A 24,567-nucleotide genomic window follows, 5' to 3' on the forward strand; every position below is an offset into this window, starting at 1 on the left:
ATTCACTGTGTAGAAAAATGTGACTATCATTGTTCTTTATGTTTGCTCTTTTTAATGTGACTCACTTTATTAACATCTATAAACACTCTTTATTCTGCTCAGTGGGGCCTCATTTATAAAAACAGTCTCACGACCAAATTCTAAGAAACTTTATGCCCGAAACCTTTCAAACAAGTCTAGTTTAACTTAATTATTGTCTATCTATCTGTCAATCTTACTATATTATTATATTATCTAACCACCAGATTTAAGTGAAATTTTATGGAAGGTTCAGCTCTTCATGTCGTTTTTTGTTTGGATTCAGTAACTTTTTAAAAGTATGAGATGGCTCAACATTCATTATTATCTCATGAATGTCTGTTGTATCCTGTAATATCTTTGTGTTTTGCGTATTTTGTTGCAGACCATGTCTATTATTTAAATGAATGTGGAGTTTAATGTTGCTCTGGCAGAGGAATGAGCTGTCATTCTAGTTCAGAAGTGAAAGAAAAAAATTAAAATTTCCACCCAAGCTGTAAACGTCAGAGCTAATTCATGTTTCAACTCTGACCTGCTGTACTTAGTGTAGAGCAAACTGTTTTACAGTGTAACAGATGATTATGAGTGACATTTTAAGTGCTTTTATCTGTGTTTGCCACTCTGAGGTTTGGCAATCTGGAAATTCAAAAACCACTCTTAGACTTCTTTGTAAATGTGTAGCTACCAGTGAGGCCACATCCTCAGAAATTAAGTTAGTAAGTAAACTGTTATCATTACTGATAGTAATGATGGCCAAAGTTCAATAAAACAGGTGGTTTAAAGAATATTTAAAGTAAAATCTTACAATCAAGAAGATATTTGTAAAACCTTTAACTTTCATTAACTATTTTGATAATCAATTAATCATTTTGAGTCATTTTTTTAAGGAAAAAAAGTCCAAATTCTTTAATTCCAGCTTCTTAAATATGGATATTTTCTAGTTTCTTTAGTCCTCTATGACAGTAAACTGAATATCTTTGGGTTGTGGACAAAACAAGACATTTTTGGACGTCATCTTGGGCTTTGGGAAAAAGTGCATTTTTAACCATTTTCTGACATTTTATGGACCAAACCACTATTCAATTAATGAAGAAAATAATCAAAAGATTAATAGATAATGAAAATCATTGTTAGTTGCAGCCCTAGTTATTTATCTTTCATCTAACTGTAGATTAGATGATTTTTTTCTGGTTGTGTCAGATCACTGCAGAATAGAAAACATGCAAGAATCACTTTTTCTAACATATTTGTTCTAAGGTGGAACGTATGAGTGATTTCAGAGAACTTTTGGTGTTTTTCAAGGTTCAGTTCACAAGAAATTCACAAGACGTCTCTGCCTGACTTATGAGTCATGTACAAACGGTCTGCCTTCCTCCTTTGCAGGAAAAAACACTTGTTTGTGAAGTATAATGCCTTCATCTCAAAGAATTCCGTTCATCATATTGCCATAATGGCATTGATTGGTTTTATTGACATATTTTGGCAATATTATGTCAACTTGTACAGTTCAGTAGTTGCTACAGAAATTGTCTCACACCAACAGCCTCAGAGTCTTCATGCAGGCTGCAACTAACGATTATTTTCATCATTGATTAATCTGAATATTATCTTCTAAATTAATCGATTGATCTTTTGGTCCATGAAACATCAGAGAACAGTGACAAATGGGCCTTTGTCCAAAAAATCAAAATTATTAATTTAAGACAAAGAAAAGCCTTAAATTCTCATATTTGAGCTCCTGGAACCATCACATTTTTTGCTTAACAATAAATCAATCAATTAATTGATTAATCTGCTTACTGTTGCAGCTCTATTGGATCCTCTCATGTGTCTCCAGGACTTTTCAGTCTGTTTACTGCCTGCTCTCCAAGTCATGGACTCTTGCTTTATCGAGATTTTTTTTAGCATCTAACTTTTCATGCCAGACTATTCTCTTTATTTGTGTTACAATCTGAAGCTGCTGAATATGTTATGTTTTTGTCTGCTGACTTCTGACGTGAAATTCATTTTTTTATTCTTCGGGAAACTTGACCACAATCATTTTATGTTTCCATTCAACAATTTTTTCTGATGCACTTTTATTGAAGTATTACCTGCATCAGATATGTGACATCACGTTCTTTGTCAGGTCAGAGTGCGAGGAAATTTCGTTGAACAGAAACATCATGTGACCGTACCTTTCTAAAGAAATTTGCAGGCATTGATTATTCTGATAATCACATTTCACAAACCTGCACCTCCACATGAACAGGTGACGTTCATCAAGCAAACGAGCAATTCAAAACAAGTTTATACTTGTTTAGTTAAGAGAGTTCATCCAACTGAATCCAACTTCAAACACTTGTAAAACCAAACTGATCAGAATTCAGTTTAGGATAAAAAGATAAAAATATGAAACTGAACTAAAATCCTCCCTGCAATATTAAACATGTCGACAACAGGTTGTTAAAAAGGAAACAAAACAAGAAAAACATTTTCTCTTTTTATGTACAGTGATTTCTGTGTAACTTAAGTCACCAGTCAGGGACTCACGTTATCTTCACACCTGTCAAATAAAGTCCTCACTCGCCAGATTACCAGATGCAAACTTCTTTCTCACAAGATTCAGTTACACTGTTTGCTTTCTGGTCAAAGTATTTTCACTCTGATCTTTTGTCACTTTTGTAAATGAGGCTCCATATGTCTGTCGTATTTCGAATGTTTTTGTTGAGACAGAACTCTCTACTAGTGTATTTATTACTCATGAGTTGGTTTGTATTGTGCATGTGCTGGTTTTCAAATAAAAGTGTTGATAAAACCAAATGGTGACTCTGCAGATTCTTATTGTTATATTTTGTGCATCTGTCAGACATTTGGTTCAGAAATCTGCTGCTGAATGGTCCGGGTATCATCGGATAAATCATAATTCATTTGTAATTCAAAAACCAAAAAACGGCAAATCTGTCATTTGTTTCAAAACAAAAAACAAAAAAACGTTTTTGGTGTCAGAATCAAATAACGAAAAACCAATCAAACCAGGCCCGTTTTTGGTTTCTGCCGATTCATTTTATTGTTATTCCTTTTTGGATTGAATATCGAACAGGTCTGCGGACATTCAGCCAATTCATTTTTGCGTTTGAAACCAAAAACAGAAGTCACATGGTTTTTTCACATGGTGTCTTCACCATAGCAACGGTCGCTGAGGATCATGGGTAGGCTAATGTAGCCGCTTCCATTATCGTACAAAACTGACAAAAATACTTGATTTCTAAACCAAAATTGCACGGTCTTTTGAATTTGGTTTTCTGGATTTTCGTTTGGAAACAAAAAAGGAATAGATCACATGATTTCGTTTTTGGTTTTTGGTTTAAAATGAAAAAAGGAAAAAACCATGTGACTTGCGAGGTCCTGACCAACGCTGCTTGCAGCTTTAATTAACCTTAATATTTAAGGAAATAATTAAGGAAAATGTTTATTGATAAGGCTGATTGGGTGGATTCCTTGAATGTAAATCACTTCAGATTGTTTCTCAAACGTTACTTTATCTTACTAAAAAGCATCCTCAAAGATCAGAGACTTCATTATTAATACATTTGATTCACATAATAAAACCATTACTTTGCATATGAGAATTCGAATTTAGGTTTATTTCTAAATATGTTGTTGCCTGCTGATAAATGAGATGTGTTTGTTGATTTGTGTCTTTGAAGGGTTGATTTTTTTTTTAGTGTTTGTTTCCTGAATTTGTTTTTTTTTAATTGTTCATTTCTGTGGTTGTTACAGTTTGTTTTCGTTGTATAAAAAAAAGAAACTGTTGGGCCTTTAATTACCTGTGAGGTGCAGCTCTTCTGAGGTAAATGTACAGCTTGTTCTTCTGTTGGAGCATGAACTGACTCCTTCACTTTTTAAATCATTTATCATAAATCGTCTTACTGGTTTATCCAGCTCGAGATCTGCATTTTTTCCCCCTTGTTTACTGGAGGCCATTTTCCGGTGCTGTGATAAGTTTCCCAAAATGACTCTGCACTTCTACATACCTGCACATGTAACTGCACTTTAATCTCAGCGACACAGACTTCCTTGTTGAGTTCAACACCTCTGAATGTTTGTGGCCTGTAACTGGCAGATCCGGTTTGTCCTCACAAAAGAAAACGTCATGAGTGTTTCTAGACAAAACACAACCTTTGACAAATAACAATCCCCTCTCAAAAACCCTATTATGGATGGTCAACCATTATGTTAACCGTGTACAGAACAGTATGTTTCTGTATCACAGCTGTGCAGAATATACCTAAGATGCCTTTTTAATGGCTGCACTATTAAATCAAATAAATAAAAGAATTAAAGATTTCTTGGAAGTTTTCATGTTTTATTGTTTTACAAAATTGAATCAAAGTAGATTTAATATGGCCTTTTTTCAGTAATGGAAAGTAACTAAATACACCTTTGTGTCATGATTCTGTGTCTCCATGACCTGCTGCCACTCTCTCTCCCTGTGTGTGAGTGGAGAAAGGTGTGCTGGAATCAGAGCAGAGCCAAACCAGCTGCACGTCATCTCAATAATCAAATACTCAGCCCTACCACTTCAGCCCTGCCAGATCGTAGCTTCTGTGCCAGTCAGTCTACATTTCGAGCCAATTTTATGCCATCACCAGTTTTCTTGTCAATGCCTGTTTTGCCCTTGCCTGATCCTGACTCCCGTTTCCCCGCAATCTAATCTGCTCTTTCTCAATCCCCCCAGCTCGTCCCGTCAGTCCTGTTTCTTTGCCCTGGACCCTCACTCTTCCCAGTTTCCAGCCTAAGCCCCAGCCCCAGTTTCCCAGTTTCCAGCCCAAGCTTCCTCAGGCCTGGATTCCCTTTCCCTAGCCTTCAAAATGAATACTTTATTCTTGTCATATCCCTGTCTCCTCGCTGTTGAGTGCCTACACTTGGGTTCACCTGCTTTGGCCCACACAACACTTTGAGGCATTTGTACTTTACTTGAGTATTTCCATGTGATGCTACTTTATACTTCTACTCCACCACGTTTCAGAGGGAAATATTGTACTTTTTACTCCACTACATTTATTTGACAGCTTTAGTTACTTTTCAGATGAAGATATGACACAACGGATAATATAACAAGCTTTTAAAATACAACACATTGTTAAAGATGAAACCAGTGGTCTCAAACCTTTTTAGCTTTTGACGTCTTACAAAAAGCAGTGTGTAGTCGGGGTCACATTTCACATGTCTATGAGTTGTTAACAGCTCCACCAAATAGTGATTTTTCCTTCTAAACTTCTCACATGTTTTCATTTCAATAAATGTTCAAATGATCCAATATATCAGCAAAAATCAAAGATTAAAGCTGCAAGCAGCGTTGGTCGGGACCTCGCACTCTGGCCCATCGGGATCAGATCATTTTGCTTTTTAAAAATGAGGGATATTTCTTACAAGTGTGGTGTGCTATTATTTTGAAAGTTTGATTGACAGGATGAGAATTTTTTGCAGGGTGAGACATGTCTGTCTTGCTCACACCTGTGTCATCAAAATTATGCAAGTTTTGGGCCCATTCACTTGAATTTCAATTAGTAAATTGAAAACTCTTGATGAGTTTGTGTGTAAAACAAATTAATTTCCTAATTTTCATCAAGTCTATTTTTAGAAAAGTAAAGACTTTTAACCCACATGACCTGGTCAAAGTTTGATTGAAATGTGTACTGTCAGGTGTGTAGAGACAATAAGTAACTGCAGCTGAATACAGAAAAATACTCATATATTCATACAAAGTTTGTATATAATCTACTGTATGTATATAGGCCTTTCTACTGTATCCTACAAAAATGAGCTGCATTCAACCCCCACACCATTGGCGGCTGGTGACTCAAAAAACTGGGGAGGACAGGAGGAAAACCAACATGGAATCTTACAACAAACTGCATCAAACTATATCGTTGTCCCCCACCTGATGAAATCGGAGGGGTGGGGGGCAATTTTATATGCCAATAAAACAATTTGCTTTTAAAAACAAAAACCCCTGAGTGGTGTAAAGGCTGCTTCTTTAAAGACATTTAGCATTTACATGTTGTTTCTAAACAAAGAAGAGCTCATTTTAGCCGTGGACTGGTTCAGATGTATGATTTTACCAACAAAGTGAAATTCAAATTTATAGTATTGTTCTATTGTGACAACAGATTTATGTTCTCATCAAAAACAGACAAGATATCACATGATTTCCACGTGTTTCCTATGTATTTTCTTAGTATACAGAAATATATAAAGTACCACAAAGCTTATAATGTGATACAGGAACAGATCAGTGCTGAATACATGAAAGACTGAACACTAAAAACATTCACAGATCTAAAAGTGTAGGTTCACATCAGAAAGTACTAATGCATGTGTCAAATACATGACTTACACACTCTTATCTATGTGCACGACATACAAAATATAGTCTACAAAGCTGACATGTTAACACTAGGGGTGCAATGGATCACAAAACTCACGGTTCGGGTGGTATCACGGATTTGAGTCATGGATCGGATCATTTTTAGGATCAGCAAAAAAAAGGGGGGAGACAAATAAAACTTTGTTTTCCATTTATTCTATAACACACTTACAGCAAGAAATAGCAATGAACTTTTGCCCATGGTCTTAAATGAAAACATTCGGGACAAACAACATTTAAGATGTCCAATGTTTAAATAAAATAAAATAAAATATATAAAATATTCAATGCTCAATTATTGCAATATGAGGCATGATACCTTCCTCTTTTAAACACAGTAGTGAATGAAACAGCCTGTGTCCACATCATCAAAACTCGATGATTAGACATGACTTATAAACATGAACATACGTCTTTTCCTGCAGCTTGTTGAACGAGCCACCAAACAAATATTCAACGCTAACATCAGTTAGCAGCTAGATGCTAATTAGCAAGCAGCCAGACCTCCTGCACACTAATCATACAACATCAGGTGAATGAACAACCACTCAATTAAAAACGGGATCAATTCCACATGAATGAGTGAGTCCAGACATCTCACTGTAACTTCAACAGGCAAACTACCCACAACACATTATATATATATATATCTGCTGCATTCTTGTTAAGGAGCCACATTCACACAATAGCCACACAGAGACATTTAACCATCAGAGATGAATTTAGCGACTAAAGAGACAGAGAGAGAGGAGCTGTATCTGACTCACGTTATCTGATGTCTTCTTCTTTCTATCATGGAGATGAAGTATTCATGTCATAACATCCATTTGTGGCTGTTGGTCATCTTGTTTGTTAGTTAACAGAACTTTATGGCTGCTGCTTTACCAGTCTGATATCATTAGCAACAATGACAAACAAGCTAACTCTCCTGGTTGTTTCTCTGGTTGCTTCTCTCTCCAGCTGCTTCCTGGCAGTGTCCTGCTGCTGCTGCGCTGCACAGTCCAGATAATTTCTCCCATTAGCTTAACAACAGTCCTTAACAGTCCTTCCATGGATGTATAAAGAGTCCTTCACGCTGCTACAACAAGCCAGCTGATGCATTGGCTAACGGAAGGAGCTATCTACTGCTGCTACTCTGCCTTACAGTAGAGGGAATTGAAGATGTAATCTGAAAACTATCATTGGACCAACTCAATGTCAATATTGCATTCTGGTTGTTGATTGGTTAGGGAGGCCGTCTTCCCTTGGAGCGTCATTTTACGTGTCTCTTCCAAAGAAGAGAGAAAAAATATGATGTGAATAATACTGAGATTTGGTAATGGTTTATTTCAACCAAATATTCTCTTTTATATTTTGATCTCCCTCTTGCCGCTCAAATAGAGGAGGATCAACCTCCTCTGCCTCTATGGACCAGCCTCCACTGTGTGTGGCACACACACCCCTTCTTTCTTCCCTCCTCTCTCTCTCCCTCTCAGTTGGAGAAGAGAATTTCAGAGTACTCTTCTTGTGAAATCTCCTCATAAATTGCATTACTCTGGCCAAATCTCACATTAAAAATCACATTTTTTGTAGGAAATTTCATGGTGAATCCATTGATACAGGTTTGAAAGTGGTCAGACTTATAGTTTAGATGTCAGAAGCCTCTGTTTGACACAAAGGTCATGGCTCCTCATTGCTTTACATTGTAAGGGTGATGTGGCACTGCAACTTTCGGGGCTTAGAAAATCCAAACAACTTTTTTTCAGCACAGTGTGATACGTTATGTATCAAAGTTTGAAGTCGATACCATTAAGTGTTTGTTTGGAGGCCAAAATTGAGGCAAAGTCTTATTTTGAAAGGCTAATTGCGGACTTCCTGTTGGATTTAGGTCAGGGGTGTCAGCATATGATTTGTAGGTCTTGATGAGATGAATAATTGAGTTTTGGTTTGATCTCTCTATGACATTCCTACAGGCCGTGGTGGCCATTTTAGTTACATAGGTGGCGCTAGAGAGCACATTTTGTCACTGTGGGGGTTAATTTTTACATTTTATCAAATTTTTCACCAGACCTGCTGTGCGTGCCAAATTTGGTGAGTTTTTAAGCATGTTTAGGGGGTCAAATTTAGGTCTGATGTCCCATAATAATAAAGAAAGAAAGAAAGAAACAAACAAACAAACAAAGACACAAAATACAATAGTGCTATTCAAATCTATCAGTTAATAGAGCTTGAAAAAAGTATGACCAGGTGCAACATCAAAATGCTGCATACTCCTTAATTCATCAATAATAGTAACATTATAATAACAATATGGATGGAAATCTGTTTAAAAATTAGTAAAATAGTACACGTGTTCTGTAGTAAACTGACAAAACTATGCAAGAACACCTGCAAGGTGTATGAACATGTTAAAGACGTCTGACAGCAGGTCTGACAACAGTCTGAGTGTCAAATTCAACCAGATTACTTCAGAGACTCCATGAATGCTGCCAAGTGACATTTACATTCAGGCATGTCAGTGTTGTTCCTGTCTTCTTAAGGTCTGTGGGGTCACCTGCGTGCTTGATGTAATATTACACAACCAGTCGCTCCTTCCATCCCTCCTTGTTTATTTTGACAAACTGAAAAAACATGTCAAGATTAACTGATACTTAAATAAATAAACAAAGGGCTAATTAGAACTCCTAAAGAGGTTTTAGCAGTGGTGGAGGAGGTATTTAGACATCATAGTTGTACTTGAGCACTTGAGTAAATGTAATAGTTGGATTTGTTTCTTTGCACTGCAGGGTTGAAGTGACGCTGTTTGACATGTTTGCTGTGAGGGAGGTGGAGCAGGTGATTTGCGGTAAGGTGTTGGGCGTGTTGTCAGGCAGGTAGAGAGAGGTGTGTGTTTGTGTTTTAGGGAGGGAAGGTAAAGGAAGCTTATTTATGCCGGAGCAGATCTGATATGAACTTACTGTACAGTGATGGCTCTCTACAAAGTGATCTGTGTGGCAACTCTGCTGACTCTACTGATACAAGGTAAGCTTCCTCTTCACCTGCACACACCTGAACTAATGACATTTATAATGAACACTGGGAAGGAAATAAAATCATCTAATTAAGTAAATATAGCTGTAACACAAATATAGCTGTAACACAGTAAAATGTACTCAAGAAAAGTAAAAGTACACAGCAGACCCTGTCAGTGTTACAATATTGATGTATTAACACGAGTACAAGTTAACATGTTAAGTGGAAGAATTACTGAGATCTCTTACCTGAGTAAAAGTAGAAATACCACAATAAAATCTCACTAAACTAAAAGTATTGGCAGCAAAATGTACTTAAAGTATCAAACGTAAGAGTACTCATTACACAAAGATGGTTATGTAGATTAATTATGTATCATTAAAATATTAATACTGATTCATTGATATATACATTTTAAGCAGCATTTTGATGTCATCGAGTTTGAAAAAAATTGAACTTTACTGTTAAAATTGTAATTATATGTTTTATGTATAAAAACTGACTTGAAACGTGTAACTATAACTGTGAATTGAATATAGTGCAGTGGAGAGGAAGTACAAAGTAGCGTAAAATAACAAGTACAAGTACCACAAAATTGTACTTAAGTACAGTAATTGAGTAAATGTACTAAATTACTTGGATTGCTGGATGTTAATGCATCAAAATAATAAAATTGATCAAATCAGGGTAGAACGAAAGAAAGAAAAGTCTTGTCCAAGTTGAGTAAAATCTCAAAGTCCAAACATTTTGAAGATAAAACATTTCTAAAGGACAAAAACAACAAACTGGTTTTATTTAATGTTTAACTAATTTTAAGGAAGTTTGGCAGTAGTTAAGGAGAAATTAATGTAAATGTGAAATCTGAATCTGCTAAGTAAGCAGAAACTATGGGTGTCAGATAAATGTAGTGGAGTAAAAAGTACAATATATCTGCCTGAAAAGTTTCCTAAAATAGAAAACTGTGTAATAAATATACTCAGTAACTCGTCACCTCTGATTTTGTGGCTCTAAGAATCCAAAAATGGAAATGATTTTGTACAGGACTCTGTTCTGAGGGCTAAAAAATGAAATGATAACATACTATTTATAGCAGATAATCATGTGAGGGAAGCAGCAGCTCATGCTTCAGCTTAGCTTATTTGGTTAGCAAATAGCTGTCATTCATCCTGTCACTGACTGTAAAGAGTCACTATAAATCACAGGATCTGATACTGTATTCATGTCCTAAGGTTCTGGAGAATCTAGGAATTGGGGGATTTTTTTTGACGTGATGACAGTTTACTTTTTACTTTATCCAATTTAAATTTCCTTGAACACACTGGGTTACATGTTTTATGGATGGACACTGGCAGGCAGCACTTGGTTAAGGTCAGAGAAAGATCATGGTCTTTGTTTAAAACAGAAAAATTCTGCAGTGACATGAAGCACGAGACACAACATGTTTATTAACGTTTAACCAAAAAGCCACCATTTTTCACTGACATTTGCTTTTGTTGTCTAAACCTAAACACACACAGGAGTCAGGACACAGACCTTGGTCTCCAGTGTAGGGCTACAACAATGTTTATTTTCATTATTGATTAACCCGCGATTCATAGATTAATTGTTTTGTCTACATGATGTCAGAAAATAGTGAAAAATGTCTGTTATAATTTCTCACAGTCAAAAGTTAAGTTTTTAAATGTCTTGTTTTGTCCGACCAACTGTCCAAAACCCAAAGATAATCAATTTACTATAATGAAGGAGAAGCATTGAGATATTTACAAATGACTAAAACGATTATTCAGTCATCAAAATAGTTTCAGATTATTTGGTTTGTCAATGAATTAATTGACCAATTGATCAATTAAGTGTTGCAGTTCTACTCTAGTGTCAACATGTGTAGAATAAAACCACGTGAGAAGTTTAGAGGGAAAAATCACTATTTGGTGGAGCTGTTAACAACTCATAGACATGTGAAATGTGACCCCGACTACACACTGCTTTTTGTAAGACGTCAAAAGCCAAAAAGGTTGGAAACCACTGGTTTCATCAGTCATCAGTAGATTTTTCTGTCAGCAAACAGCCGTCTCTCCTTTGTGTACTTCATGACATATGGTGGTGGTTTTAAACTAAAAATAGTGCACACCTTAACAGAAATATGTTCCGTGTTTTTTTCCTATCTGCTCTGGACAATGTGGGTTTACTGGTGCACTATAACAGGTTTGATGGGACACCAGATGGCACGTACAGGTCTGTTAAAATAACATGACGGGTATGAGAGGTGGCTGCTTAGAGAGAGATATGTGAAGTATGTCAACATCCAATCATTGCACTGATAAATAACACAATGCCTATTGTTTGTTAAGGCTGTGTGTGCTGTCGTTAGATTGTACAGGTAGGTGTTATTTCCTGCTACACATTCCCCATGGTGCAATGGGATCAGTAATTACACTGTAGGATTTTTTTCTCCTTTTTTTAAAGATAGTAATTACACTTTTTGTGCATTTTCTAACATCAAAAATGTGCTGACTCTGTTCTGAATTTTGGCCTAAACCATTTTGGTTTGTTTGTTTACTTTAATGAAACATGTTTTCAATTCCAGTTTTAACCCTCAAAACGGCCTGTAGCCTATATGTTCATTAATAATCCTCATGTGTACTGTAAGTCTAACAACTGAACCTTAGATGTGGCTCCATTGGCACTTTTCACTTTCTCTCTGATTACTTTTCTTTTGCTCAATGAACTTTCATTATAATTTTACTAGGTAACAACAGTAGATTATAATGTCAGGGGGGAAGATAAACAGCTACACATGCAGGTAATTAAAGATATGAAAAAAATAAACAAATAAATATTCCAATTAAGAAGAATAAGTGATGCCAAAGCAAAAGTAAACAGAGACAGCTCAGCCCATTACAACGGCAACTCATAAGACTCTGGATTACATCATGTGGGGGTACTTTAGAGGGCAATATCACATTTTCTTCCACTGAAAGAGCACCCATCAGGGCACTTCATCCCAGATTGTAAAATATAGAGGCACTCTATAGAGCATTTCATCTTGATTTATTATAAGACAGTGATTACAGAACTTTGGTATGTTTGGTATGCTGACTTTTGTTATGCACCTTAGACATTTTATCATGTTTGCTCTACTGTAGGGTCACCTTAGAGGGGCCTTTCAAAGTATTTTTTTTGTCCTCTGGGGAACCAGGGGTGACAGTTGCCCCATCACAAACGTCCTCCCATGGGCATAATACATGTCAGTATATCACACAAAGTATCAGTGAATATAAATGCTGAATTGTTGTTTCAAGAGCTGTTTGTTTTCTGTTTTTCAGAGTCTCACTCACAACTAGATGGTAAGTCACAGTTTCCACTTGTTTGCATTTTAAAGAGGGACTTTGGCACTAAAAAGACTGTAACGTTGAAAGATATCTACTTGATTTGACTCATTTGGACGCTGAAGCTTCATATTAACTTCAGATAAACTTTTAAATACATTTTTGCACAGAAGGAGGACTGTGGATTTTTTCCTCCATCACTTCCATTGTAAGTGCATTATGAAGGGATCTTCTAATGGTCAGTATGAACAGGAGGAATGATTACAGCAAGAAAAACAGGTTTAATGTTTATTTGAGCTCCTGACTGTTGTTTTAAGACACACTTGCTGCGTCTCCCAGCAGACTCCCAGGATCATAATCTTTAACCCACAGTTGAAGGTTATAATCCTGCAAACAGAAACCACAGTGGTAATTTTATCGTCTGTCTCTCTATAGTGTGCGGTCGTCCTGCGCTCAACACCAGGATCGTTGGAGGACAGGCGGCACCTGAAGGCAGCTGGCCCTGGCAGGTCAGTCTGCAAAGATCTGGATTTCACTTCTGCGGAGGATCCCTCATTAACAAAGAATGGGTGCTGACGGCTGCTCACTGCTTCCCAGGGTGAGCAGTTAGAGTAGAGCTGTGATGGAAAACAACATGCCATGAGACCCCTCCAAGGGGGATGAATATGAGGGGTCTCAAGATGATTAACAGGACAAGAAAGAAGAAAAATATTGTTCTGCTGCTCAAATTTAGATTCCTTTTTTTTTCAAGCTTTGTCTTGTGAAATTCTGGAATTTTACTTCTTCAGGCCTCCAACAATTATTCAAATAAAAAATACAAGAGGTTTAGAAGAAAAATCTCTGGTTGAACTAAGGGTTGCAGGCACACAATGCTTCTGTTCGGTCAACAGCCAAATGGACGATTGCTCTAAGTGACAAAAGAGGCACTTTACCAAGAATTTGAGCTGCATTTTAGGGCTTAATTTAGTCCTGAGTACATTAGAGCTAACCAGAAGGATATTTGAGTGGTCTAAGTGTCCAGCTAACAACAGCTAATAAGTTATGTCTATTAATGCATAAATGCTGCCTTCAAATTAATAGCATTATCATCTTCAAGGTAGAGTCAATCATTCTGGAGAAAGATTGTTCATTACACTTTTTGTCAAATTCAGCGACTATCCCCTCACAGTCCCCAAGCTGTCCATTCTGTATGCATGCTGAGAAAAAATCTGGTGTTCATACACAGCACTGGCTCTGCAAACAGGAAACAAACGAAGTGGCTCAGACCGAGCCACACAACACTATTCCAGCCAATCAGCAGCAGGGGGTGTTGGTGCTCATACACAGGACAGGGGGAAGTCAACAGAGCAGCTGTCTGTGTGAGGACATGACAGTCTCCCGCCTCCAGCAGCCGTGGAATGGTGGGGGTGGTGAACTGGAGAGAGAGAGGCCGTGGCCAATTCACATAGAAAGTGTTTTCTCACGGAACAGATACGCCTCCATCTTATTAAATGTTTCAATCCACATTGAATCTGAGACAGTCTCATGGAGACCCCCCGCGTTCTTTACGCTCCAAGTCAGTTTGTGTTGCGTTTAGTGAAGCGTAATGTGAGCAGGCAATTGTTTACATCACACAAATGTCCTGCTGAATATGTGTTTTCAACTTATTAACCATATCAATGAATCAATAAATAGAAACACTGTTGATTTCTTCCCACGGAGCCGTCATGCAAACTATTTTGGTTCAGTAAATGTCTTCTGTCAGTCAGCCTGGTGAAGGCAGTTTGTCTGGCCGCTGTCCTCTCAGCTCTCCAGGAACTGCAGCTGACAGACAGCTGCTTCTGTGGACAGAAATGCTGAACGCTGGTCAAGTGAAAAGCAGGGAGGCTGCAGAGAGGCAGAGAGTGTGGAGGGACTGTTGTGCTCATATGAGGCAAAAAAAAATTCAGAAATCACTCTACAGCTGACCATGGATGTATAAAGAGAACTGGATACAGGAACAGCACCAGGCTTTGATGCCAATTTGATATATTTGGCAACGTCACATGATACTATTTGGCCCAAAAAGACTTTTTCCCACAGACTTACATTGTTGAAGAGATGTCTGTAAATCAGTGGATACATTTTTTCACAGCGTCACAACCTCACAAAATGACTTGTTTCTCAATCAGAATTTGATCCATTTGGTCGGATCACATTTCGAAAGTCTACAAGACCCACACGTTTGAATCGTTTTATCATCATTCAAGTTATACATCCCTGCAGCTGACGTATTACTCTGTATTCCTCCATATTACTCTTTTGGTCGTTGCCTTGGTAATTCGTGTCCATGAATTTGGGGGTGCGGAGCTTCTGAAGGAGCATGAAGGGAAGAGTGTATTTGTTCGGGTCTTTAGTTCAAAGATCAACAATCTTTCTCCAGAATGACTCTACTGGGACTGGGACTCTACTCTACCTTTAATGATTAAATACTGCCCTCAAATTAATAGTATTATCATCTTAATTCCATTTGTCTTTGTTCCCTCTACGTGTGGAGTTAAATCAGTTTAATACAGTTCACAATTTTTAGTACAATCTTGGACTGAGATTCAGGGATAAACCTCAAGTTTAACAATGTAATATTTCTCTTAGACATACAGCATATACCACAATAAAAGCTTGTTGTGCTGTAAAAAAAACAAACAAAAAACCCCCAAAACTTTGATGATACTGCAGATGTCTTTCAGTTCCTAAAAATTCAGCTTGTCTTCTGGCAGCTGGTGCAAAGAACATGGCCCACATGTAGAAATTATTCATTGTAAGGACCAGTTTATGTAATTTGTGGGTAGGACTCAGTAAATTGAGACTGATTGTAATTTGAGGATGTAAATTTCTAACTTGTGGGAATTATATCTCTTTGTTGCTACATGGTCTTAAATGGATTTGCGTCTGCTTGCGACTGAAGTGGTCTCGACTGCAGCTCTGCTTCTCATGTCTTTGCATTGTTTTATTTCTCTTCTAATCTTCAGCCAAAGCACAAACAATTTGGTTGTGTCTCTCGGTCGCCAGACTCAAGAAGGGTCCAACCCCAATGCGGTGTCTCGGACAGTCTCTCAGATCATCAATCATCCCAGCTACAACCCTAGCACTAGTGACAATGACATCTCCCTCCTGAGGCTCTCCTCACCGGTTACCTTCAACAACTTCATTGTGCCAGTGTGCCTGGCAGCCTCAGACAGCAGCTTCTTCACCGGCGTGGACACCTGGATCACCGGTTGGGGCAACATCGGATTTGGAGGTAGGTCATACAGCAACCAGGGCGCATTTATTACTTTTGCTTTCTCAGATGTCTCAGTGAGCAATGAAAACTTCATGTAACTTAAAATTTTCTAGTTATATTTTTATCATAATCTGCATGTAACAATTCTATCACACCCCACATTACAAAAGTATTGGACAGATTAAAAAACATACTGATAATTTATCTATTCTAGGAACGTTCTGATGATGATGTGAGATGAAAGGTCATTAAAATCAAAAGGTTTCATGTATCAGAGGAACATTAACATGTTCAGTAAATCTCATGGCAAACTGAGGACAGGTCAGAGGTCACCAGAAACATTATGATTGACATGAGACAGACAGACAGGTTGACTGATGTCAGAAACCTTAAAGATCCCCTCCAGACATGTTTTAGGCAATGTTATAGTCAAGTCACCAAATTTCGAGTCCAAGTCGAGTCTCGAGTCCCCAGTGTTCAAGTCCGAGTCCAAGTCCGAGTCACCAAAGAAGAGTCCGAGTCGAGTCTGAGTTGAGTCCCCATTACCTGAGTCCCAGTCCCAGTCTGAGTCATCAAGGTTGAGTCTGAGTTGAGTTCCAGGATGGGCTCTAGTGCTCCACTCTGGGACGGTCAAAGAGCTGACATAAAAATAAAAAAGGTCTACATCAAACAAAATGACATAGCTGTCACTAATATTAATGATGCACCAATTGCAGTTTTCATGGCCAATTCTGATTTTTGCCGATTCTGATTTTCTGTCTTTATAAGAATTAAATAAGATTTTTTTGGCTTTTTGGACTTGAAAGTTTTACAAATTGCGAGCTTTGTGTTGTCTTCACTCACACTAAAGAAATTCCACACCAACAACATTTTGTGTGTGTGTGGCTGCACTGTCTGTGCTGCAGCTGCTGCTGTGTGCATGACATGAACCATAATGGCTATGTGCGGAAAATTTGACCGGCGAAAAGTATATATAAAAATAAATGGGAAAGATCTGCCAGTCACTCTTGGCCGATCAGCTGAAAACAAGCTGTTTTAGATCAGTGTCCGATCGATCGGTGCATCTCTAATTAATATAGTTAATATCTTAAACCAAATTAGAAGGACCTATTACAAAAAAAACTAACAAAAACAGCAAACAAAAAACCTTTTTACTTCTTTATCAATTAATAAGTCCGTGTCCGAGTCTCCAACTTCCGAGTCCGAAAGCTTTGAATAATCTGTGTCTAACATGGTTTTAACACAAATAGTTCATTAAGCTTGATAGAAATTCTTAAAATCACATCTCCTCCTTCTCTCTCACTGTAAAATCCAGAATCTATGAATATGCAAATATTTTTCTTTTCAAAAGTTTTCCTGCCTCATACAAAATGTCTCCTACTTCGCTGTAAAGTCTATTCTCAGTGTATGTGCACTGGAGGCTTCAAGTCTCCACATCACACCTGTGTAAGTTGCATACTGGACTACGCTTGGCTCCCCTCGGCTTTATGGAGCTTTATAGGGAGTTTCAGCGTCGTTTTGGGCTGCAGCAGCCAGCTGTTTTCAGAGAAAAAGCTCTAAAAAGTCACTGTACACTACATGCTCAGCACCAAACAGCAAACAGACACAGTTAGCTGTAGACTAGCTGGTGAACATAGTGGAGCATTTAGCAGCTAAAGAGCCGGATATTTCCCTCAGGAGTTGGTAGAGAGCAAAAACAGAGCTAAAAGAGAGTGAATATTGGACTTACATTCACCAGGTGGACAGAAACACGACTCCAAATGAATGATAATGTTGCTCCGCAACTGCTGGATGTGGAAATAAGCAACTGTTTGCTAACATGTTAGCAACAACTACTTTATAAGGTGATAATATGACAGAAGTCATGTTTACAGACTCTTCTTCTGAAAATAAGTGGACAAAAAACATAATGTCAAGCAGCTTTAACCAAACTGAAACAATAAACAGACCCAGAATAGAACCCTGAGGAACCTCACAAGTAATTATTAATATTATTAATGAATGATAATGTTGCTCCATAACTGCTGGATGTGGAAATAAGCAACTGTTTACCAACAATTTCAACATATCAACTTAAAAGCTGATGATATCTCAGTGTTGTGTTCACTACTTGTGTCTGATGAAAACTAGTGAACAAAAGAAGCGGTATGAGTCCTTTTCAAAGCGTATCTCACCATATGTGTTGTTTATTAAACTGATTTTGTGTCTCTTTAGTTCCTCTTCCTTCCCCACAAAACCTAATGGAGGTGGAGGTTCCTGTTGTTGGGAACAGACAGTGTAACTGTGACTATGGAGTGGGCGCAATCACCAACAACATGATCTGCGCTGGGTTACGTGCCGGAGGGAAGGACTCCTGTCAGGTGACCATTTAACCACCTGTTCTTTCTTCATATTTCCCCTCCTGCAAAGATTCTTTCTCCTGACCCACTCCTGAATGTTTCTCTCCTCAAAGGGGGACTCAGGTGGTCCGATGGTAACAAAGACAGGAAGTGTCTGGGTCCAGGCTGGAGTCGTAAGCTTTGGAAAAGGTTGTGCGGAGCCCAATTTCCCAGGAGTCTACAGCAGAGTGTCCAGGTATCAGTCCTGGATCAACAGCCAAATCACCAGCGACCAGCCAGGCTTCATCACCTTCACGTCCACTGGGACTGACAGTGACCTCAGTGTCAGCTGTTCCGGCCTGCCGCCACCTCCAACCACCCTCCCTCCAACAACCACAGTCAAGCGTGAGTAACTGTCATGTCCAGGCTTTGTGAATAGATCTGCCAGATTTTTAACCACAAATTTGAAAAGCTTTGAGATTACACATTTTTCCACACTGAGTGACAGTTTCAGATCTATTCTGCCTCTTCATTGAGGATAAATGATCTTTACACTGAGGGAAATATTCAAAACAAAGGCTCCATGGCGGCACTATTCTAACACAACAGAGATATTCCAGATGTTTGTGCATCATTTTGTACAAATTTTCCCAAAAGTCAGCCTGACATGTTTGGTATCTTTGGGAAAGTTTGGATCTCTGCTAGAATTTAGAATAAAGTTCTGTGGGTTTGAAGGATGTTTAATGATTAAAATGATAGATTTATCTTCTCTGGTCTTTTTAAAAAATCTTTCATTGTCTGCCTTTTGCTTTTCTCTCCAGCTGTGGTCTGCGGTAGCGCCCCAATGAATCCACGTATTTTGGGAGGAAGCTCGGTGGCGACTGCTGGCATGTGGCCGTGGATGGCGAGCCTTCAGAAGAATGGAAGTCATGTGTGTGGCGGGACTCTAGTGGCTGTGGACTCAGTGCTGAGCAACGCCAACTGCTTCTCAAGGTGAGTCTGATATATCAAGTTAGACAGACGGACTAACACATTGTTGGTTTTCAAGTTCTTCTCAGTCCTAATTGAGTCGATTTTTCCTCCCACAGTTCACCTACAGCATCTGAATGGACTGTGGTCTTGGGCCGTTTGAAACAGAATGGATCCAACCCCTTTGAGGTGACACTGAATGTGACAAATATCACCCTAAGCAACCTGACTGGGTCTAATGTAGCAGTGCTGCATCTGGCAGCCCAGCCCACCCTGTCCGACTACATCCAGCCCATCTGCCTGGACAACGGACAGACCTTCACTGTGGGCTCTACATGCTGGGCTGCTGGCTGGAGCTCTGGGCGAGGAGGAGGTGAGTCCTTCACATACAGACTGACACAATAACGTTAGCTCTCTTTATCATGTCAAACACTTTGGACATCTGGGTGATTCCCCTCATCATTTTCCCATTTTCTTATGTTTCCCAACTCTAGTGGAACAAGCTCTGCAGGAGTTCCAGACCACAGTGGTAAATTGTGGGAATGCATCAACCAGTGACAACATTTGTACAGGATCTTTTACACTGGAACAGGTGAATAATGACAATAATGAGTAATATATACCATTTGTTGATATAGTATTTCTCTCTATTTCATCAAGGTATTTGTGGGACTTTAAACATCAGAAACGTTAGGTTCCAACAGTGGTAGAAAGTAACTAAGTCCATTTACTCAAATAGTGTACTTAAGTACAGTTTTGAGGTACTTACTTGAAACTCACATTTCACATGTCTATGAATTGTTAACAGCTCCACCAAATAGTGATTTATGCAGGACTTTTACTTGTAATGGAGTGTTTTTACATTGCTGTATTGGTACTTTTACTTAAGTAAAGGATCTGAGTACCTCTTCCACCACTGGGTTCAAAGTTGTGGAATTAAATTTCAGTTTTGCTGAGCACTTAAAAGACTTCTCATCCATGTCCAGATATGTTAGAATATAAGAAAACATTCATTTGGAATCCTTATTTGAAGGTTTTCTTACATCCTTACCAATAGTGGCACTAAATATGTAATATTTGTCCTGAAGGTGACACTAGAAGAAAGGTTGGTTCATTCGCCAACTCCCTCTAAACAGACACTCAGTAGTTTACTCTTTAGCAGCACTGGACAATGTAAGAGAATTAGATATGGCACTGCCGCTCAGCCTTGCTGCCAATTTATCCTAGTGGCCATTTGCAGAACTGCAGCAAAAAAATATCCTGCAGCCCAAAAAACATTTTCCCCACAAATTATAAAACTGTTGACAGGACACCTCAAATTTTAAATAAGGTCAATTGTTGTATTTGTAAAACTTTGCTAGAGCCTAGAAAAGTGTTGTAAAATTTGTTTCATCATCCCAATGTAAAGTCTGTGGGCCAAGCAGGCACTCACTGGCGGGGCCAGTAGGAGAAACACTACTTGTGTGCAGTTTTCATTCAATTGAATAGGCACCATCTTTGAGTCCGGTATCCAGTTCCTATAATAAATACCTGGCATATAGTCTATAGATGTGACACATTGCATTATGAGATTGTTAGCAGAAAGTAGCGTATGTGCTATGGACCTTTTTTCATTCTGTGTTGGGAATTTTTGAGACTCTATATAGAGCACAAATTTTACACTCAGAATTCAGACACTCACTGAACATTCACTTTATAGTAAAGAAGGATTTGAGGATTTGATTTCAGACACAGCACACACATTCTTCCTCTTAGAGAAAAGATGAAGTAAAACTCACTTATTGTTCAACTGCCCTGAATGATCTTGCTGTACTTGGTCTATAAAATGTCAGAACATGGTAAAAAAAAAATGTCCATAACTTTTTTTTCCAAAGCCCAAGGTAACATCCTCAAATGTCTTGTTTTGTCCACAACCCAAAGATATTCAGTTTATTGTCATAGAAGACTAAAGAAACCAGAAAATGTGCACATTTAAGAGGCTAGAATTTTGACATTTTTTCTTAAAAAATGACCAAAAGCAAATAATCAATTATCAAAATAGTTGACAATTAATTTTTCTGTCAATCGATTAATCGACTAATCGTTGCAGGTCGACAAAATTTACATTTTGGCCTGAAGGTGGCACTAGAGGAAAGCTTATGCAGTGTTCAAAATGAAAATGAAATGGCTCATTCACGTTTACTAAAAATATGACTTTTTTTAATACATGAATTTTTCATTTATATACGAAAAACATGAATAATTTTAGTGGATTTCATGGAAACAACATCACCGTTGTCACAAGCAGGGCCGAAATAACACTTACCACCTGAAAAACATTTTTTAAATGAACAGTTTGAAATTACTGGATGTATAAGACTATAGACTTGCACTGTGAAAGAAACATCTGTAAATCAGCGGATACATTTTTTGAGCGTCACAACCCCATCATATGACTGATTTTACTATCAGAATTTGATCTATTTGGTCTAATCATATTTCAGAAGTCTAGAAGAGCTGCAGGATTGAATTATTCTATCCCCATTCAAGTTAGCCAGAGGGCTAAACTAGAAGTTAGCCATCTCGGCCGGCAGAGGTCTCTAGTGAGCATGCTCCATGGGAGCATCGGGCCCTAAGAGTGTGCAAAGTATGTTTCCAGGAAGTGGCTTTTTGGGCTTCATGCACCACTGACCAATTTAGGATTGAACAGGGCCCCGCCTCCGACACTGTATCAAGTTCTCTTTATACATCTATGGAAGCTAAACACAGCATACGGTTAGCCTAGCTTAGCTCAAAGACTAGAAACAGGGGGATGAGATAGCCTGGCTCTGTCCAAAGGTAAATAACAGCACGAATTAACTTCAAAATTATATCATAATACTGATTTAATGTTTGCTGATTTCACCAAAAGGCAGATTTGCAACCATAAAAATAAGAGGCAGATATTGTTTTTTTAATAGTTTCACAGAATGCTGTGACTGAATGTCCACTCCAGTCATTTTTGAAGCTACATGTTGGACTTGAACTAATCCGTCTTTTCTGGTTGTTCAGGGTGATTCTGGGGGTCCGATGATGTGTCAGATAGACGGCTCTTGGTTCCAGGCAGCTGTGTTGTCAGGCAACAACACCACCACCAATCAAACACGAGCAGATCCGGTGATGGTCCTCACCAAACTGAGCCGCTTTCAGAGCTTCCTGGCTCAGACTGTGGGAGCATTCTTATCTCCAGCCTCCACCAACAGCACTGCACCTAACAGCACTGTGTCCACTAACCAGACCACCACGACCACCAGTGGGGGCTCACCTGCTCACCCCTTCTTCTTCTTCTTCCATCTCTTTGTCTTCTCTGCGTTCCTCCACCTCACCTTATAGGAACCTACCTTTACCTCTAAAGAGGTTTACATGATGTGACGGGCACAAATGAATGTGAACAACCATGAGAGACAATATAGGCTTAAAGCTACATTAACTAATCTATGACTCGATTCTCGATTACAATTAGTGTGTAATATGTAATTGGGACACAGCTCATGTTTTGTGGCGAGGCAAACCTTTCAGGATTTTTTAGAATTTTTAGTTAAAACGACACCTCCAGCTCACTTCTCTACTCTATTCCAACAATAAAACATGATTTGTGCTGTTCGTGTTGGACACAGTTTTATAATTTGGTTATTGTTGACCTTTTTTCTTTTTTGGCCAAATAAGAGATTCTGGACGCTAACTGCTTTCGGTCTATGAATGAAAGGTATAATGTGGGTGTAAAATGAAGAATTATTTAAGCTCCACTGAACAAATGATTGTATATGTAGCCTTGCAGTTTTTTGAAGCTATGTGGTTTTTTATTGTTATTTTTTAATCATCACAACAATGAAATATGTGTAATCTTATATGATTTTCACTTTCTGTAGTGTTTAGACATGAATGATTGTTAAACAGGTTTTCCTGCAGTCTTTAACAAATGGACTGAAAAATCTTTAAGAAGCATATTTTAGATGTCTGATGAACACAGTGACAATGATTTGCCTGTCCATCACCTACCTCATAATATCACAGAGCTACTGTACAATAACAGAGGTTACTACCTGAAAAGACAAAGCACTTAAACAGTATTTGCTTTATAAATACTTAAAAGCTGCACTTTAAATTGATGATTATTTTGCCTTGAAAGATAAATGTCAATTTCAAGTCTTACCAAGCACTGTCACACAAAACTGTCCAGTAAATGTGAAAATTGTAAACAATTTTCCCGTTTGTCATGTTGTCATAATGACCTGCTTTAAACTGAAGTAAAAATTTTTACTTGATTCATTGACATATTTTTGTGGTGTGAGCCCACATGCTGTTGCTCTGTTTTATTTCTAAAAAGCGACACGTTAATATAGCAGTTAATTTGTTTTGTTTACACAAATAAAGAAATGCACAGAAAAAGTGATTGTATGTGTGTTTAATCTAATACACAGCCTACATTTACGACTTCGCACTTATCAGGTTTGAATGTAGCAGCTAAATATAGGATGATTAATACATTTGTTCTTGAATTTTTGATCTGTGTTTTGATCAAGACATGAATATTTATGTTTAACAATAAGACTAAGAGTTTATAGAGCCATGCTAGCGTCTAGAGGTGGACATGAATGTCTGTGCCAAAGTTCATGGTAATCCATCTTTTTTATTGTAGCGTACCACAAGATGTTTATTTCATTATGTAGTCTTTTTATTGTTGTCTACAATGGTTTAAAATTATTTTTTGGAATTGTCCACATGGTCCACATTAATAATAGTTTGCTTGTATAATCTTATGTAGCTCTGTGGAATATATGCATGTATTGACACATCAGAGTCCTGAGGTCCCACCATCACATTGCTCTAAACAGAGCAACATAGAGAAACAGAGTCCTTGAAGGACTTACACTTCAGAAGGAGGATCTCCACGAGACTACACGAGACAACAGCAACAGCAAAGAAAGGAGAGACTCTCTACCAGTGGCACACTGGCTGCATGTGTTTTCTTTAAAGAGAGAGTTGAAGTTGAAGCAATCATGGAACAAAACTGGCAAACACTGAAGTAGGAAAGGGAACAACAGAAGGTCAAAAGTAAAAGTCTTTAAAAGAAAGTAAAAAGTTTCCCAACTAGCAGGACCTCAACTAGCAGGACCTCAAAACTGTACTCATCTGCTGATGTTGACACCATTAGACAAATGTAAAATTCTTTCAGCAGTTTGAGCTTCCAACCCACTATTTCGATCTGATCCAAAGTGATAGACCAACCGACACCAACACTGCTAGTGTAGCGAAAAGTAATGAAGGAGGATACCA

General features: G+C 38.1%; 1 protein-coding gene across 1 annotated transcript; it reads left to right on the top strand.

Moving 5' to 3' along the window:
* The first annotated feature begins 9,284 nt into the window (after positions 1–9,284).
* Positions 9,285–22,695, top strand: zgc:100868 (uncharacterized protein LOC554458 homolog). Its single transcript, XM_044331069.1, has 10 exons — positions 9,285–9,430; positions 12,745–12,765; positions 13,183–13,345; positions 15,735–16,003; positions 18,200–18,345; positions 18,438–18,708; positions 19,125–19,296; positions 19,392–19,645; positions 19,767–19,864; positions 22,303–22,695. Exons 1-10 carry the CDS (start codon positions 9,376–9,378, stop codon positions 22,621–22,623), a joined length of 1,770 nt encoding a protein of 589 aa, XP_044187004.1. The 5' UTR covers positions 9,285–9,375; the 3' UTR covers positions 22,624–22,695.
* Positions 22,696–24,567: the final 1,872 nt, after the last annotated feature.

This window comes from Thunnus albacares, chromosome 17, assembly GCF_914725855.1.
Source record: "Thunnus albacares chromosome 17, fThuAlb1.1, whole genome shotgun sequence".
Taxonomy (NCBI): Eukaryota; Metazoa; Chordata; class Actinopteri; order Scombriformes; family Scombridae; genus Thunnus; species Thunnus albacares.

Excerpts from the sequence above, each read along its gene's own strand:
- zgc:100868 (XM_044331069.1), top strand. The coding sequence starts at position 9,376 with ATGGCTCTCTACAAAGTGATCTGTGTGGCAACTCTGCTGACTCTACTG. Across the intron at positions 13,346-15,734 it reads GCTGCTCACTGCTTCCCAGG|CCAAAGCACAAACAATTTGG; the intron begins GTGAGCAGTTAG and ends TCTAATCTTCAG. Across the intron at positions 19,646-19,766 it reads GAGCTCTGGGCGAGGAGGAG|TGGAACAAGCTCTGCAGGAG; the intron begins GTGAGTCCTTCA and ends TCCCAACTCTAG.